The sequence below is a fragment of the Hemicordylus capensis genome, chromosome 8 (genome assembly GCF_027244095.1).
Source record: "Hemicordylus capensis ecotype Gifberg chromosome 8, rHemCap1.1.pri, whole genome shotgun sequence".
Taxonomy (NCBI): Eukaryota; Metazoa; Chordata; class Lepidosauria; order Squamata; family Cordylidae; genus Hemicordylus; species Hemicordylus capensis.
Window position 1 is genome coordinate 22,354,520 of NC_069664.1, and position 15,553 is coordinate 22,370,072.

Here is a 15,553-nt window from a genome sequence, read left to right on the forward strand (position 1 = left end):
ATAATAATGAATGGACGCTAGTTGTGGTGCACGGGTCAATGTTCCAGCCTGCAGATATAGCTAAATATCCCTTGGCTTCTTGGAACAGGTTGTGCCAAGGGCTCTAAAACTTGGACCCCAGATGTTGAACCACAACTCTCATGGTTCCTTTTTTTTTTTTTGGCCATGGTGACCGGAGATGTTATTATGTTGCTTAGCGGTTTTCAGAGTGTGTTTGGGGGAACTCCTAAAGCTTGTCAGGTGCCTTTCCAAGGAAGCTGCCTTACTTTAGTCTGCTGCCATGGGCTATTAAGGCTTCAGATCAGATGAAGATCAGAGGTGGCCAGAGGTGGTCAACCTGGACAGACTGACTATAGTCGTCTATTGGGTCATGGAGCTGAGGCTCAAAGGACCAGCAGCAGAAGATGTGGATGAGGACGACCTAGTGGTTTTCTGCTGGGCAGGGCAAAGCGTTCTGTGTTGCTACTTAGAACAAGTTGCTCAGCCTCGGGTGCATTCTGGACACTCTCCATTCATGTGAGCTAACCCCATGAAGGGTGTGCTATAGAACCAGGGATTCTCAAGCTTGAGTCTCTAGATGTTGTTGGACTACAACCCCCATCATCCCCCATCACAATGGCTGAAGGCTGAGACTAATGTGGCTGGGGCTGTTGGGAGTTGAAGTCCAGCAATATTTGGAGACCCAGGACTGAGAGGGGAGGAGAGCTGGTCCCTTTACTAAGCCAGACACAGCCCCCTACTGGGTCCTCGGGTCACCTGGGTAGTCCTGGCTTCAGCTATTAGAAGGCTATAAAAGCAGAGCTCAGGCCGAGAAATTGGGAGTCCCCAGTTTGAGACCTCGGTGTGTAGTGACTTGACGGGGACAGGTCCCCTTGTGCAAGAATATAAAGAAGCTATTCACGCGTGTATCCAAAACCGGGCTAAGGAAGCCCAGCTCGGTTTTGTACTCGCGTGAGTACCACCAGGATTGGGCCCAATCCCGGCGGCACTGTGGCGGCAAACCCACCTACGGAACTTCCCTCGAAAATGAGGTTAGCGCTCTTCTAAGCTTGCCCCCCCCCCGATGATCTGCCAGCCATGGCTACCTGCAGCCACAGCTGGCAGACTGCCGGGTTCCCAGTTGGCTCTGGGAAGGGGTGGGGGGGGACCCACTTAATGCACTGTGCAATCATGCAATGCATTATGGGAGCTCTGGGGGATGCAGGGAGCAAAGCCAGGGCCAGAGGGTTGCCTGCCACCACCGTAGCCCCCTACCCCTGCCCCCTGCACCTGAAGTCAGATGCAGGGAGTATTTAGCCATGCCCCCCGCATCTGACATGAGACACGGAGGTGTGGTTTAGCACCCGGACAGGGCTGTGTGGCCCCTTTTGAGAGTTAAACCAGGCCGCGCTGCTTCTGCAGTGCGGCCAAGTGACTCTTCCGCATGGCCCTGTTGGGGAGCTAAATCAAGCCCTGCGCATCTGACCTCAGACACGGGGTGCATGTTTAGGGAGCCAGGGGTGGCCCTTGAGGGGCGGCAGCCCGGGTTCTTTGAACCCGTCTGCTCAATGGTGGCTTTGCCCCTGAACGAAGCATCTGGTACCCCCGGCCCTTGGAGCAACCAGCAGCAGCCGATAATCACCCACCCAGAGACGCACCCTCCCAGTGGGAAGCACCCGCTCAACTGCGGGGAGGTAAGCTTTTTGAGGCTTCCTCTCTGCTAACCTCTTGCCCTTTCTCGCTGCTCGTGAGAAAGGGCTCTGTACATCGAGGAGGGAAATGTAGTGTCTCAGCCATGAAATGTAGTGTAGTGCATGTGCCGGACCCTGTGTAAAAGGCACGGGTCAGCCATCTTGCTTGAGAGTTACTGGCCCGTAAAAAGCATATTCTCTCTCTCTTTCTCTCTCTCTCTCTCATCTCTGCTGAGCTCTCTATTTGGGTTAGCGATATAATTAGCTGCATCGCCTTATCAGCATTCTGCGTGAAAACATGGCTGACTAGACTGTCTCTCTGTGCACCTGTGTTGGCCATGCTTTGTTCATACGGGTCTGTTTGCCAGCAAATGACGCTTATTTGTAACCAGATATAAAAGGCAGCCCCTTAAGAGTGCTAATTGGATCTCACCAATGGACTGGCTCACAAAGTGCCTCAGACACCCGCCAAGAGCGACGTCCTCGCGGGATCCCGGGAGTGTGTGTTTCGAGGGATGTAAGCCTTTTACCCCTTTCTCTTTCCCTGATTATAGTGAAATCTATTCACCTTCCACCTGTGTGCGTGTCTCTCCATATCAGACCCAAGAAGAGAACCGTGCCCATGCACAACACGGTGCCTTACCCCAGGGGAGTTTTGGGAACATTCCGGGCACTCTCCATTCATGTGAGCTGACGGGTAGGCCCTGGCTGCTGTCATAAACCGTGATGTGTGTGCTCTAGAACCGGGGATCCTCAATCTTGGGTCTCTAGATGTTAGACTACAACTCCCATCATCCCCAGCCACAGTGGCCGAAGCCCGGGACTGATGTGGCTGGGACTCATGGGAGTTGTTGTCCAGCAATATTTGGGGGCCCCAGTTTGAAAACTCAGGGGAGGAGAGCTGGTCTTGTGGTAGCAAGCATGAATTGCCCGCTTTGCTAAGAAGGTTCCACCCTGGTTTGCATTTGAATGGGAGACTACATGTGTGAGCACTGTAAGATATTCCCCTTAGGGGATGGGGGAAGAGAAAGCTCCAAGTTCCTTCCCTGGCAGCATCTCCAAGATCGGGCTGAGAGAGACTCTTGTCTGCAACCTTGGAGAAGCCACTGCCAGTCTGTGTAGACAATACTGAGCTAGATGGACCAATGGTCTGACTGGGTAGAAGGCAGTCTTCTATGAACTCTTGCTCTAGGACATGCTCCCAGAATCCTCTGCAACGCACAGGAGTCCCATGACAGATGTCCAGGGGTTTGTTGGCAGGGAAAGGACTTTGAAACAACCCAGGCTAAGTTCTGCCAAAAGCACTTTTGATTTCCATTGTGGTTTTGTGCCTCTTTCTGATGCAGCATCTTACAGAAGGCAGATAAAGTTCTGCCAAGAAGGTCATCCTTTCATATTTCCCAGTATTTATTTATCCTTTCTTAATAGGGAAACAAAACAACAGGACCATCAGACAGCGAGTCCCTTGTTGTTTAGGTCTGGTTGCAAACGTTAGCAGGGTAGCTTTTACTTTTCCCGTGCCAGGAATAATACAGAGACTTGACAAGAGAAATAAGGGTTGAAGGAAATCATTTCAGCTGAAGCTTCAAGCTATGGAATCAGTGCAACGCTGTGGTTACGATGTCAGACCAGCACATGGAGGGCCCAGGTTCTCCCCTTTCAGACATGGAACTCATGGGGTGACCCTGGGTTAGTCACAATCTTGAACTCTAACCTAGCTTGCAGGGCTGTTGTGATGATAAAATTGAGGTAACTGTGTCTCGAGTTCCTTGGGAAAGGAGCAGGTTGGGGGAAATGGAAATTGGAGACATTGCTTTGGAAAGGAAGATTTGAATTCCACTATGGGTTTCCTTAGGTGAGGAGATGCCAGGGAAGGAGAGGAGAGCCCGTCTTGCAGTAGTGAGCAGGAACTGTTCCCTTTGCTAAGCAGGGTCTGCTTTGGTTTGCATTTGGATGGGTGGCTGCATATGAGATGGGGATGTAGCTCAGTGGTAGAGTATCTGCTTGCATGCAGAATAGGCTCACTTTCTGGCAGCTTCTCCAGGTAGGGCTGGTAGAGACCCCTGCCTGAAACCTTGGAGGGCTGCTGCCAGTCTGTGTAGACAATACTCAGCTAGAGGGACCAATAGTCTGACACAGCAAAAAGCAGCTACCTCTTTTCCTCAAAGGAAGGTTCCAAAAGAAGGGTCTCCTCCTCCTGTCAATCACCAGACACAGCCAATCGCAGTGGACGCAGGGGGTGAAGGTGGAGAAAAAGAATTGGGAGAAGGCGGCATGGGAGGGAAGCGATCTCAAATCTGATACAACATCATAGATCCATTTGAACTTTTATTTATTAATTTGATTTAATTTAACTTAATTTTTTATAAGCTATATTACCCCTGCTAACTGGGCAAAGAGGCACCTTTTTAACGTGGTGATTCTCTTTACTGAGCAGGGGCAGAGCAACTAGCCCTATCCATCCCTAGCACAACATCCCTCCAGTGGCTGTTGCTGGTGTCTATCTTACATTTCTCTTTTAGATTGTGAGCCCTTTGGGGACAGGGAGCCATCTTATTTATTTCTCTATTATTTTTCTCTGTAAACCACTTTGGAAACGTTTGTTGAAAAGTGGTATAAAAATATTTGTTGTTGTTGTTGTTGTTGTATATTTCAAATTTTGTGTAGCAGCAATGAAAATAGCAACAATTGGCCGAGTCATGATCCAGTTGGTTGCAATATTTTTATTTACTGTTTGTTTTAAACTCTGTATTTGATCTTTGATCAAAATAAACATTGATTTGATTTGATTTCAGAGCTGCGGTAACATTTTTGTCTCACTGGTTCTGCTTGTATCATAGATCCATTTCAGCTTGCTTGCTCTATTTTATTTTATTTATATACTGCCTGACTCCAAAGGGCGGCTAGGGTTAGCCAGAGCAGTCCTCTTGCTATTGCTCTTGTATTTTGCACGACCTCTCTCCATTCTAGCAGCATGAAAGAGAAGCCGGAGGATCTTGCTTGCCGTGAGATGTGCTTCATTTATTTATTCATCGGGGAAGCGGTTTGATTTGCACTGCAGCCAGTTCTCTGAGCCATCTTCTGCCTGGCCCCGAACATCTCCAGCTGAAAAGACCATAAAACCTGCTAAAACAATATTTACAACTGTGTCTGCAATATGTGCCTGTGTATTTATAGCCCTGGGTCAATGCTGACAAATAGAGATGCCTAATTATTTCCCAAGAAAACGAAGGAAACAACTGGAGAGAGAGAGAGTGTGTGTGTGGGGCAAGGGAACAAATCGATGTATGCAAGCTTATAGAGGGAACATGTTTCCCCTGGCATGGTCTGTGGGCAATTGAGGCGTGCTGAAAATGGTGATGTACAAACCAGATGGAAGTGAGCATTAAGGGGAAAGTGGGGTGTATTTGGTAAAAGAGGTAAGGCTCGAAATCTTGAACTGATTTGCCAGCCTGGATCAACCCACCAGGACCAGATGGTTCTTGTTGGGATTACCATGACAAGTTGAGGCCAGCTGCCAAATCAGCTGCAGCAGTTTTGGCAGGCAGAGCTCTCTTGCAAACCAGGAACAGAACCCAGAAGCCCTGCATTTTTAATTTCGTTTTTTAAACCACGCTGCGCTCATTCTTCAGGCCGGCCTGCCTTCCCATAATGATATGTGTAGCATCTGGATGGGGAGAGACCTACAAGAATGGAACTTTTTTAAAAAAAAGCTTTAGGAAAATGGCACTGTTACAAAAATGAAATGGATTTCAGAAGCCAAAGGGCTGAAGGTGGTTCAACTGGTTGGAAATGCATTACGGTCTGTACGTCTGCTTTGGACTAGGCCTATGCATTTTGTGAGCTACCAAGTTGATTGCAGGCCACCAGCCATGTATTACAGCATGCCAGCGGTCTCTTGGTTTTGCTGCCGGCCTGGGACTGCCAAAGCAGTGAGGTTGCTAAGCATGTGGCCCGCTGCTGCGGCAGTCCCAGGCAGGCAGCAAAACAGGGAGGTTAATCAAGTCCAATGAACTGCCATATGTGGTTGGTGGGTCATAATTTGTGCAGGCCTGCTTTGGACACAGGAGGGCATTAGAAGAGCTCTGCTGGATCAGACCAAAGGCCTGTCTAGTCCAGCATCCTTTTTCACACAGTAGACAACCGGTTGTCTCTGGGAACACAACAAACAGGGCACAGAGAGAATGTCTTCTCCTGCTGTTGCTCCCCAGCTAGATTATTCCAAGGTAGACTGCCCTTAGACATGAAGGTTCCATTCATCTATCATAGCTAAGAAGATTAGTCAGAACCCAGTGCTTCTGCCCAGCCTAACCCTGCTCCTAAGCCCGGCTCTTAGCCAAGGTTAAGGGAGCAAGCACTCCCTTAAGCCCTTAAGCCGGCTGCCGGGCTCATGTGTCTCTTCAGACCCACCCTGCTCCACACTGCACAGCGCAGCGCTGATCATGTGAGAGTGCACTCTGTGCTCCCACCAAGCACAGCATGATCATCTGGGGAGAAGGCAAAGTTTGCAAGGCCTACCCAATCCGCCTGCTCATCCATGGGAATGGCCCCAGGGCATGGCTCAAGGCGACCCACCAAACGTCATGGCTGAACCAGGATTTGAACCCAGGACTCCTGGGTCCTACTCGGACACTCTTGATGCAACGACACATGGGCTCCAAGCTGAGAAGCTCACTGCAAGTCCAGCATCCAGGAAAAGAGCTTTCTATCTTTCACCTTTCTATCTTTCACCTGACTCCAGTCTGGTGCATCAAAGCAAAGGACATTAGGAGAGCTGGGATGTAGCTATTCATTAAATACTTGCCCAAGTCAGGCAGCTAATGTTGCTTGACATTTTCAAACGTATTCAGGAAATGGGCCAGATTCCTCTTAGGGAAGATTGCCTTTGGGGATTAGGCCAAAGCTTCCAGTCGTCTTTCCAGGCTCGTTCTCTCTTCTAGTCCCAGACTGGGTGGTAGGAAAGAGCCACGTGGGGAGAGAGGTCCACACCAGGTGAACTGAAATCTTTGGGGGCAATAGTCCAGCACCCCTCTGCACACATGGTCTCACCCGGCCCAATTCCTCAACAGGAAGGAAGTGAAGGGGTTGCCCTGGCTCCTGGGAGGCTGGAGGAGTCTCCTAGTTCTCAGTTAGAGAAGCATGTGTGAATGAGGCTTATTTAAATAAAAAGACCTTTTGAAACAATCAAATCAAGGCATAAGTCATATCTTATGACTGTCTTGTCTGGCACTTTGCTGTAAAGTTCCAGTCTGGTGGATGGGGGAATGGGGAAATATTTGTTGGGGGGAGAACCCACTCCCCCTTGCTATGCTTGGGAGTCATCCCTGCCTAACTTGTTGCGTGTCTGGCTGAAAGAGGTTGCGGGGAGGGTGGAAGCAACGTGGCCGCTCCCATGGAGCACTAGGCTCCAGAAAGTGTGATGGGCGGGAGGATGTTTGATGTCAAGAGCATGTTAGGATGTGAAGAGAGGAGAGCTGGTCTGGTGGTAGCAAGCATGACTTGTCCCCTTAGCTAAGCAGGGTCCACCCTGGTTGCAGATGAAAGGGAGACTAGAAGTGTGAGCACTGGAAGGTATTCCCCTTAGTGGATGAAGCCGCTCTGGGAAGAGCAGAAAGATTCAAGTTCCCTCCCTGGCAGCATCCCCAAGATAGGGCTGAGAGAGATTCCTGCCTGCAGCCTTGGAGAAGCCACTGCCAGTCTGGGTAGACAATACTGAGTGAGATGGACCAATGGTCTGACTCAGTATATGGCTGGTTCCTATGTTCCTGTGCTTTGGAAGACTTGGGGTCCAACTCCAATGCTAACCTGGTGGCGCAGTGGTAAAACTGCCGCCCTGTAACCAGAAGGTTACAAGTTTGATCCTGACCAGGGGCTCAAGGTTGACTCAGCCTTCCATCCTTCTGAGGTCGGTAAAATGAGTACCCAGAATGTTGGGGGCAATATGCTAAATCATTGTAAACCGCTTAGAGAGCTTCGGCTATAGAGCGGTATATAAATGTAAATGCTATTGCTATTGCTATTGCTATTGCTAACCTGGTACGCTTCTGATCCTTTGATATATTGCAGTAGAACTCATTTGGCACTGGCGAGGAGGGCTGGTTTGGTGGTAGCAAGCACGAGTTGTCCCCTTTGCTAAGCAGGGCCTTCCTTGGCTTGCATTTGAATGGGAGACTACATATGCAAGCACTGTAAGGTATACCCGTTAGGCGATGGGGTCATAACTCAGTGGGAAAGCATCTGCTTAGCATGCAGAAGGTCCCAGTTCAATCTCTGGCAGCGTCTCCAGGCTAGGGCTGAGAAAGACTCCTGCCTGAAACTTGGAAAGCTGCTGCCAGTTGGTGTAGACAGTACTGAGCTAGATGGAGCAACGGTCTGACTCAGTTTAAGGCAGCTTCCTGTGTTAATCTGGCCACAGGAATCCGAATCCTTTTCTGTACCAATTATTCCCGTACCTCTGTTAGATCTGAAGGTGTTTTTCCTAATGACTCCCTACCAATGTTTCAGCAGCAGCAGCAGCCATCAAAGCCCACCTCCTCCAGCATACAGCTGTCTTGAGAGAGCTGGGTTCTGTCGGCAGCAGCAGGAACCTGGCCTGCCCTTGGCTCTGCCACAGACAGAGCCCACCGCAATAAGCCTGGAATGTGGCTTGGGAACAGAGAACGTTGGAGCTGGCCTTTCCCCAAAGACAATATAAGGCAAGATGTAAACACAAGGCTTCTGTCTCGGGCTCAGTCTGGCTAACTTGCTGAAGTTGAGGATGGGCCGTTGCAGTGTGCAGAGAACGCCCATTAGCTGCTGCGTCCCATCCCCCCCCCCGTGGGATGATGGGAGCAGCTTCACACATCTCCAAGGTTCCAGGCAGGAGGTCTTTCCCAGGCCTACCTGGAGATGCTGCCAGGGAGGGAATCTGGGACATTCTGCCTCTAAGGCATATGTTCTGCCCATCCCAGGAACTCTGTCTTTGTCCCGCTTAACCTTGAAAATAAGAAAAGTCAGTTCCTTGACTGCCATGCTAATCTTCTGCCCCTCTCTCCGGCAAACTCAAAGTATGAACATATGAACAGCCCTACTGAATCAAGCCCAAAGCCTGTTTAGTCCAGTGTCCTGTTTCCCACAGAGGCCCACCAGATGCCTCTGGGAAGCCCACAGGCCAGAGGTGAGGGCATGCCCTCTCTCCTGCAGTTGCTCCCCTGCAACTGGTATTTACAGGCATCTTGCCTCTGAGGCTGAAGTTGGCCTATAGCCGTCAGACTAGCAGCCCTTGATAGACTTGTCCTCCATGAATTCATCTAAACCAGGGTTTCTTAACCTTGGGCCCCCAGATGTTGCTGGACTACAACTCCCATCATCCTCAGCCACAAAGGCCATGACTGGGGATGTTGGGAGTTGTAGTATGACAACATCTGGGGGACAAAGGTTAAGAAACCCTGATCTAAGCCCTTCTTCAAGCCATCCAGGCTGATGGCTGTCACCACATCTTGTGGCAGAGAATTCCAAAGGTTAATTATGCACTTGTGCACTCGTGGAGGAAAAAAGTACTTCTTTTTGTCGGTCCTAAATTTCCTGGCAGTCAGTTTCATGGGATGATCCCTGATTCTGGTGTTATAAGAGAAGAGAAAGTTTGCTCTCTAGCCACTCTCTCTCCATGCATCATTTTATAAACCTCTATCATGTCCCCCGTAGTCACCTCTTTTCCAGTCTAAAAAGCCCCTGATGACTTTGCCTTGCCTTGTAAGGAAGGTACTCTCATGGGCCAGAAAGAACCCATGAGTTTTGCTTAATGTGGTTGGCAGAGCTGTAAGAGACTGATTCAATCTGCAACTTGGAAGCAATTGTGAGTTTCACGTTGGGCTTGCCTGGGCACCTGGTTGCCAGCTCAAAGAAGGAACCTGTGGAGTTGCTAGTCCAGTTATAACAACCAGTTTAAACTTCCCCCCAACTTCTCTTTAATATCTAGGAGGCTCTCTCGGTGGTGAGTGAAGACCAGTCCCTCTTTGATTCCACCTACGGAGCTGCTGCTCACCTCCCCAAAGCAGACATGACAGCCTCAGGGAACCCTGACTACGGCCAGCCACACAAAATCAACCCTTTACCTCCTCAACAGGAGTGGATCAATCAGCCAGTCCGGGTCAACATCAAGAGGGAATACGATCACATGAATGGATCCAGGTAAGGAATGTCGAATGTCCGTCTCCTGTGTTAACGGGATTGGTTGGTGGACGCCTGTCCCGTTCTGTGGGCGGATTTTGAGAGAACCCTGCCACTTCCTGCTCGGAAGTCTTTAGAGAGATATGGTATTGCTGAAGAGTTCCATACTTCTGGACAGAGTTACGGGTTGTCAGGTTACGACCCGGAGACGCTATGTAGATGTACCCCTTTAAAAGTGCAGAGGAAAAGAGAGGAGATGCAGCTGTGTGGTTTTCCTGCCCCATTTCTCTCCTTTTAGACTTGTGTCTCTGCATTCTGCTCTTGGACAGGGATTCTCAATGTTGGGTCCCCAGATGTTCTTGGACTTCAAATCCCATAATCCCCAGCCCCAGTGGCCTTTGGTTGGGAATTATGGGAGTTGAAGTCCAATAACATCTGGAGACCCAACATCGAGAATCCCTGCTCTAGGAAATAGATCCCCAGGTTTGCACTATTCCCTCCAGCAGGGGAGGACAGACAAAATCCCTTTCCACACTATCAGGTCATGCACATGACCATCAATGCTGGCAGGGCGGAGGGCTGGCGGAGAGGCAGGCTCCTGCCTGCCTCCCTGCACACAATCTCCCTCCCTGTCCAGGCTGTGTTGTTCACCATGGCTCACAAGTGGCACTGTCATGATCACCAGAGCAGGGAGATGGAGGAGGAAGGCCTTGGGCATCCTTCAATGCACCACGCCAGAAGAGTGGTGCATCGAGGGATCACCCCTCATCTGGGCACTCTTGCTGCCCAGCTCTGTATGTGCACCTGGGGTTAAGAGCGCGCTCACACCTTTAAACCCCGGTTAAAGCCTGGGATAAATTCCCGGGCTTGAGGCTGAGGCAGCACCAGGATCGGGCTCGATTCTGTTGGTGCACACGGGCAGTCCAGCTCAGGCTGGACTGCCCAAGCCTGGGCTGGACTGCTCATGTGGATGGCCTCATTATCTTCAGCAGTCATGATATCGGTGTATGGTGTACACACACTGAAATCTGTATGGAAGTGCATTTATTCACATGTATTATTGAATCCAGGTACCGCAGTATACCTCCAATCTGTATCCTGCAGTTCAAGGAGGTCTGTACCCAGGTTCAAGGGTGGATCTTCAAACTGGGCAACCCTGTGCAGTGCACACGGGCCACCCAGTGGGGCCATGTGTGGGACCATTTGCATGGCTCCCCCTGGGCAGGGGGAGCCATGCACCTCCTGCATTCATAGCAATAGCAATAGCAATAGCAATAGCACTTACATTTATATACCGCTCTATAGCTGGAAGCTCTCTAAGTGGTTTACAATGATTTAGCATATTGCCCCCAACATTCTGGGTACTCATTTTACCGACCTCGGAAGAATGGAAGGCTGAGTCAACCTTGAGCCCCTGGTCAGGATCGATCTTGCAACCTTCTGGTTACAGGGTGGCAGTTTTACCACTGCGCCACCACCAGCTGCCCACTAGCTTCCCTCTCTCCCTCCGCAACCCTCACTTGGCTGGGGACTCCCCACCCTTATCACTGCCGCTGGCTGGCTTGCCTCCCTTTACCAGCAGGGACATGGTCTAATGACATCATCGCCTGGTGCCACACACTGAGTGGTGACATCATTAGACCAGGACTGGCAAAGCCCATCAGTGACAAAGGTGGTAGGGAATCTTGAACCAAGTGGGGGCCAGGCGTGCCAGCAGGTGCGTGGAGGTTAGTGGTGGCAGCAGGGGGAGCTGTCAAAAAGCAACAATGGGCCATCGCCAATGTTGCTACGCTAGTGCCCGGTTTCATTTTGAATATGAATGCAGGGATGGTCATTCCCACAAAAATACGTACCTTAAACTGCTAAAGAGGTTGGGGAAGTGTGTCAACTCCCGGGGGCAGATGAGGCCCACCTTTTTACCTTTTTATGATGGCCCCCTTATCTACTTTCCCCCCGAAGGCTACAGGGAGGCATGGTTTCTTTGGGGCTAAAATTAGGCTGTGTTGGCATGGGGCTCAGAGGCACTTTTACCCCTGGACTTTGGAACCAAAGTCACACTCCTTGGGGGCTGCCAAATCCTCTTTAGTCTGTTCTGGATGGTGTGGTCACCACGCTGCTGTCCTTCACTGTGCCGGGAGACCGAGCAGGATTGTGACTTGTGCGGGGTGCTTTAGAGACAGAGGGAGAAGTGGGGAAAGAAATATGTGGGATGTGAATAGCCTAAGCTGTGGGCTGCAATGTTTCTGTTAATGCATATTTGCATAAATATACCTGTTTTATATTTTTACATTCTTGTGAGTTCGGTTGCTGTTTGTGCCCTCAAGAACCCACATGTTAAAAATATTGTGTCACGGTTTGTGTGTGTGTGTGTGTGTGTGTGTGTGTGTGTGTGTGTGTGTGTAGGGGGATGATGCACAACTTGTGGGGGGTAGGGCTCCAAAGGCCTTTAGGTCTAGGCTCCAAAATTACCTAGGTTCACCTCTGATAGGGCTTTTAGAATCCCCTATGTTTTTCCCTAGAGTGTACACAGTGGTCAAAGGAAGAACCAGCAGAAGCCACAACTGTTTCACCTTCTGCTTCTTAAAATTTCAGAGGTGTGTGCAGCCTCTCTGGCTTGCAAATGGCAAAACTGTGTGTGAAAACACCAGGTTGTGAGCTGGCAACCCCAGTCTAGGGTGTGCCATTCCCCCCTTGCTTTCAGCAACACCATTTTTGTGCCTGTGTTGCCCTTGGCAATGCCATTGGAAAGATCCACAAACGGAGCAAGCCACTGACTGGCAATGTGTGCCCTTGTGTGCATAGTTTTTCATAGGAGGGATTCCCAAAAGCAGATGGAGTTTGAGTGTTGTACTTATGACCTGTTGGTCCATGGTTGGCTGTTGGGCGAGGTGTGTTTTGCGATTTGTCCTCCAGTGTGATTTTGCTGTTTCTACTGGACTTCCATCGGTTTTCCCTGATATGAGAAAATTCAGAAGCGCAGCCTAGAGGCAGAGAAAAGAGGAATAAGTGCCGTTTTCAGAGGAATCTCGTCCTCCGAAAGAAATGCGGACAGTATGTAAGACTCTGCTAGCCAAGCTATTTTAAATGCCCCTCCTCCTAGCAAGAATCAGATAAATATTTTCAAGTCCGCGTGTCTGTGCTGGATTAGCAACTGTTATTGTTTCACAAATATGTGCTCAAGTAGGCCAGCATAGTAGAAAGAATGCCTGCCTTTTTGAACATTTTGTTTTTAAGGCTGCCCCATCGGTGTGAAATGGGTTGTGAGACCCGAAAGATGGAAATTTTCAAGCCTGGCATTTGACAGACTGCAGTTTAAATTGGGCTGTGGTGAATAAATTAATTAAGCCAAAGCAGTTGGATGTAAGCCAATATAGTCCCAAGAGCTGAGATTGGAATTCTGCCCTGTTTTTATTCCCCATTCTTAAGTTATCCATCTTAAATGGTTTGTATATTGGGCTTAGCGTGCCGATGTAGATAACGTGGGTGGAGGAGAACTAGGGAACTGGATCACTATAAATTTTAATTTAGTTTTGGTTAGGTTCCTCAGTATTGTATTTACTGGAATACAAAAGTACTCTGGATTTAAGGTGAGCCCCATTACAAACAAAAGTTAAATACAAGTTATACCTATATATCTACCCAAAAGGAAGAGAACTCTGAATTTAAGAGGACCCCTGATCTATAACATCAAAGGACTTGGAAAAAACCTAGAACCGGGTCTCATGATCAGTGAGACCCGGTTTTTGTGAGTGCGCGGGGAAGGTGGGCTGAGCCCGCTCTCCCCGCACAGGAGCAGGGAGGGAGCCCTGGGCGGCTGAATCGGCCGCCCACACGATTGCTAGCCCGATGTTTGCTGATTGTGAGAATAGCCCCCTGGTCTTGGATTCAGGTAAATATAGCACTTTTCAACCCTCCAGTTCCAGTTCAGACACTGATGTGTTAAAAGTGGCTCAAGAATTGCTTCAGACACTTTGAACCAGTTTGAAACTGGTTTCAGTCAATTGCATGCAAAACAATACCACGCTTTACTGCTTGCAATTCATCTCTGTAAATTGAGTGCAATGAAAACTGTTTAACCTGAGGAAAAAAAATAGTATTTTAAAACCGTGGGTGATTGAGTTTTTAAATCATTCTTACAAACAGATTGCAACCAGCTGGAAAACAAGAAAATCTAACACATGCAGTTTGCACCTCTTATTCTGAATCATATTGCACATTTTTGTATTTAGGGGTTCAGTTTCTGTTCGGGATTAAGGCAGCCCATGAAATTTAGGACCAAAAAAAGGAAGTACTTTTTCACACAGTGCATAATTAATCTCTGGAATTCTCTGCTACGGGATGTAATGATGGCCACTAGCTTGGATGGCTTTAAAAGGGGCTTAGACAAATTCATGGAGGACAGGTCTATCAATGGCTACAAGTCTGGTGGCTGTAGGCCACCTCCAGCCTCAGAAGCATGATGCCTCTAAACACCATTTGCAGGGGAGCAACAGCAGGAGAGAGGGCATGCCTTCAGCTCTTGCCTGTGGGTTTCTCAGAGGCATTTAGTGGGCCACTATGTGAAACAAGTTGCTGGACTGGATGAGCCTTGTGCCTGATCCAGCAGGGCTGCTCTTATGTTCACCCAAGTTATTTTAGGTTCTACTTCACAAACAAAACAAAACAACCTTTTTGAACGTGATTTTTTCAGTTGCCCTAAAACAAGGAGTAAAACTGCCTCTGAAACACATTTACTAGAGAGGAAGCCCTAGAGAACATGGTGGGGCATGCTTCTGAGTAATAATGCATAGGATAGCAGCCATCCGGTTCATCAGCTTAGATCTCCTTAATGGCGGAATAGCCCTCTTGTGAATGCATTGGGTATGTGCTCAATAAGTCTTGCCTCGTATGAATGTGTAGTTGAGGGTGTTCAGAAATCATGCTGCCGGTAAGGAAGGAGTGCTGATGGATGGAGAGTCAGAGAGGAACGTACCAGTAGCTAGTCAGCTGTAGGTAGGTTCTATGGAGAAACGGGATGAAAGTTGCTGGGGAATGCGGAACACAGATAATGCAGTCCATTTTGCAGAGGAGGGGGAGAAATAAGTTGGATACAGACAATGCAGTACATTTTGAAGAGGAGAAGGAGGAGATGGAGGAGGATGTCTGAGTCATCTGGGGCCAATTGGAGACTGGGGACTTAAGTCATGGAGTGGGGTTTAGATTGTACGTTGACTCAAGCTGGCCACTGCTGACCAGCACACAGACTCTCCCCGCCCCGTGCTTGCACCTGCCACCTCTTCAGGAATAGGCATCAATCTTCAGGTGATTGCCAAAAGCGGAGGTTTTAATAGCTTGCTATTCTGAAAAAATTTTGGTGGGGAGAAGAATCTTGACAAAGAGCTTCAGTCAGAGTTGGCAGCCTTGCCCTGATCCTTCACCTCTGTTCCACCCTATTAAAAGTACCACAGTGTGGACATCAGGTAAGCCAAGTTGGACGGAGTTTGTGGCTTGCAGCAAGCACTCGGTGACCTAAGAGTGACCCCCCCGACCCGTGGATTCCTGTGCCCAAGAAAACAGAGCAATTGTGCAGACCAGCACAGCAACCGCAAAGAGAGCTTGTAGTGTGTCTCTGTGCTTATGTGACCCTATCTAAACAGCCCTCCCAAATATACAAAAGTCTGATTCATCCCCATGTTTTGGAAGCCACCTTGGTCAGCCCTTCCGATCAATGGAGCTGGTGCTACCTCTGACTTTTC

General features: G+C 49.2%; 1 protein-coding gene across 4 annotated transcripts in view; it reads left to right on the forward strand.

Moving 5' to 3' along the window:
• FLI1 (Fli-1 proto-oncogene, ETS transcription factor) overlaps positions 1-15,553 on the forward strand; it is a 94,399-nt gene that overhangs the window by 34,902 nt on the left and 43,944 nt on the right. For 3 of the 4 annotated variants that reach the window (XM_053270198.1, XM_053270197.1, XM_053270200.1), the window contains exon 2: positions 9,628-9,839. The exons of the other annotated variant lie outside the window; for it this stretch is intronic. In XM_053270198.1, the coding sequence (XP_053126173.1) occupies positions 9,709-9,839 (131 nt within the window). In that variant the 5' untranslated portion in view covers positions 9,628-9,708. The remainder of the gene's footprint in view (positions 1-9,627; positions 9,840-15,553) is intronic. 4 annotated transcript variants of the gene reach the window in all.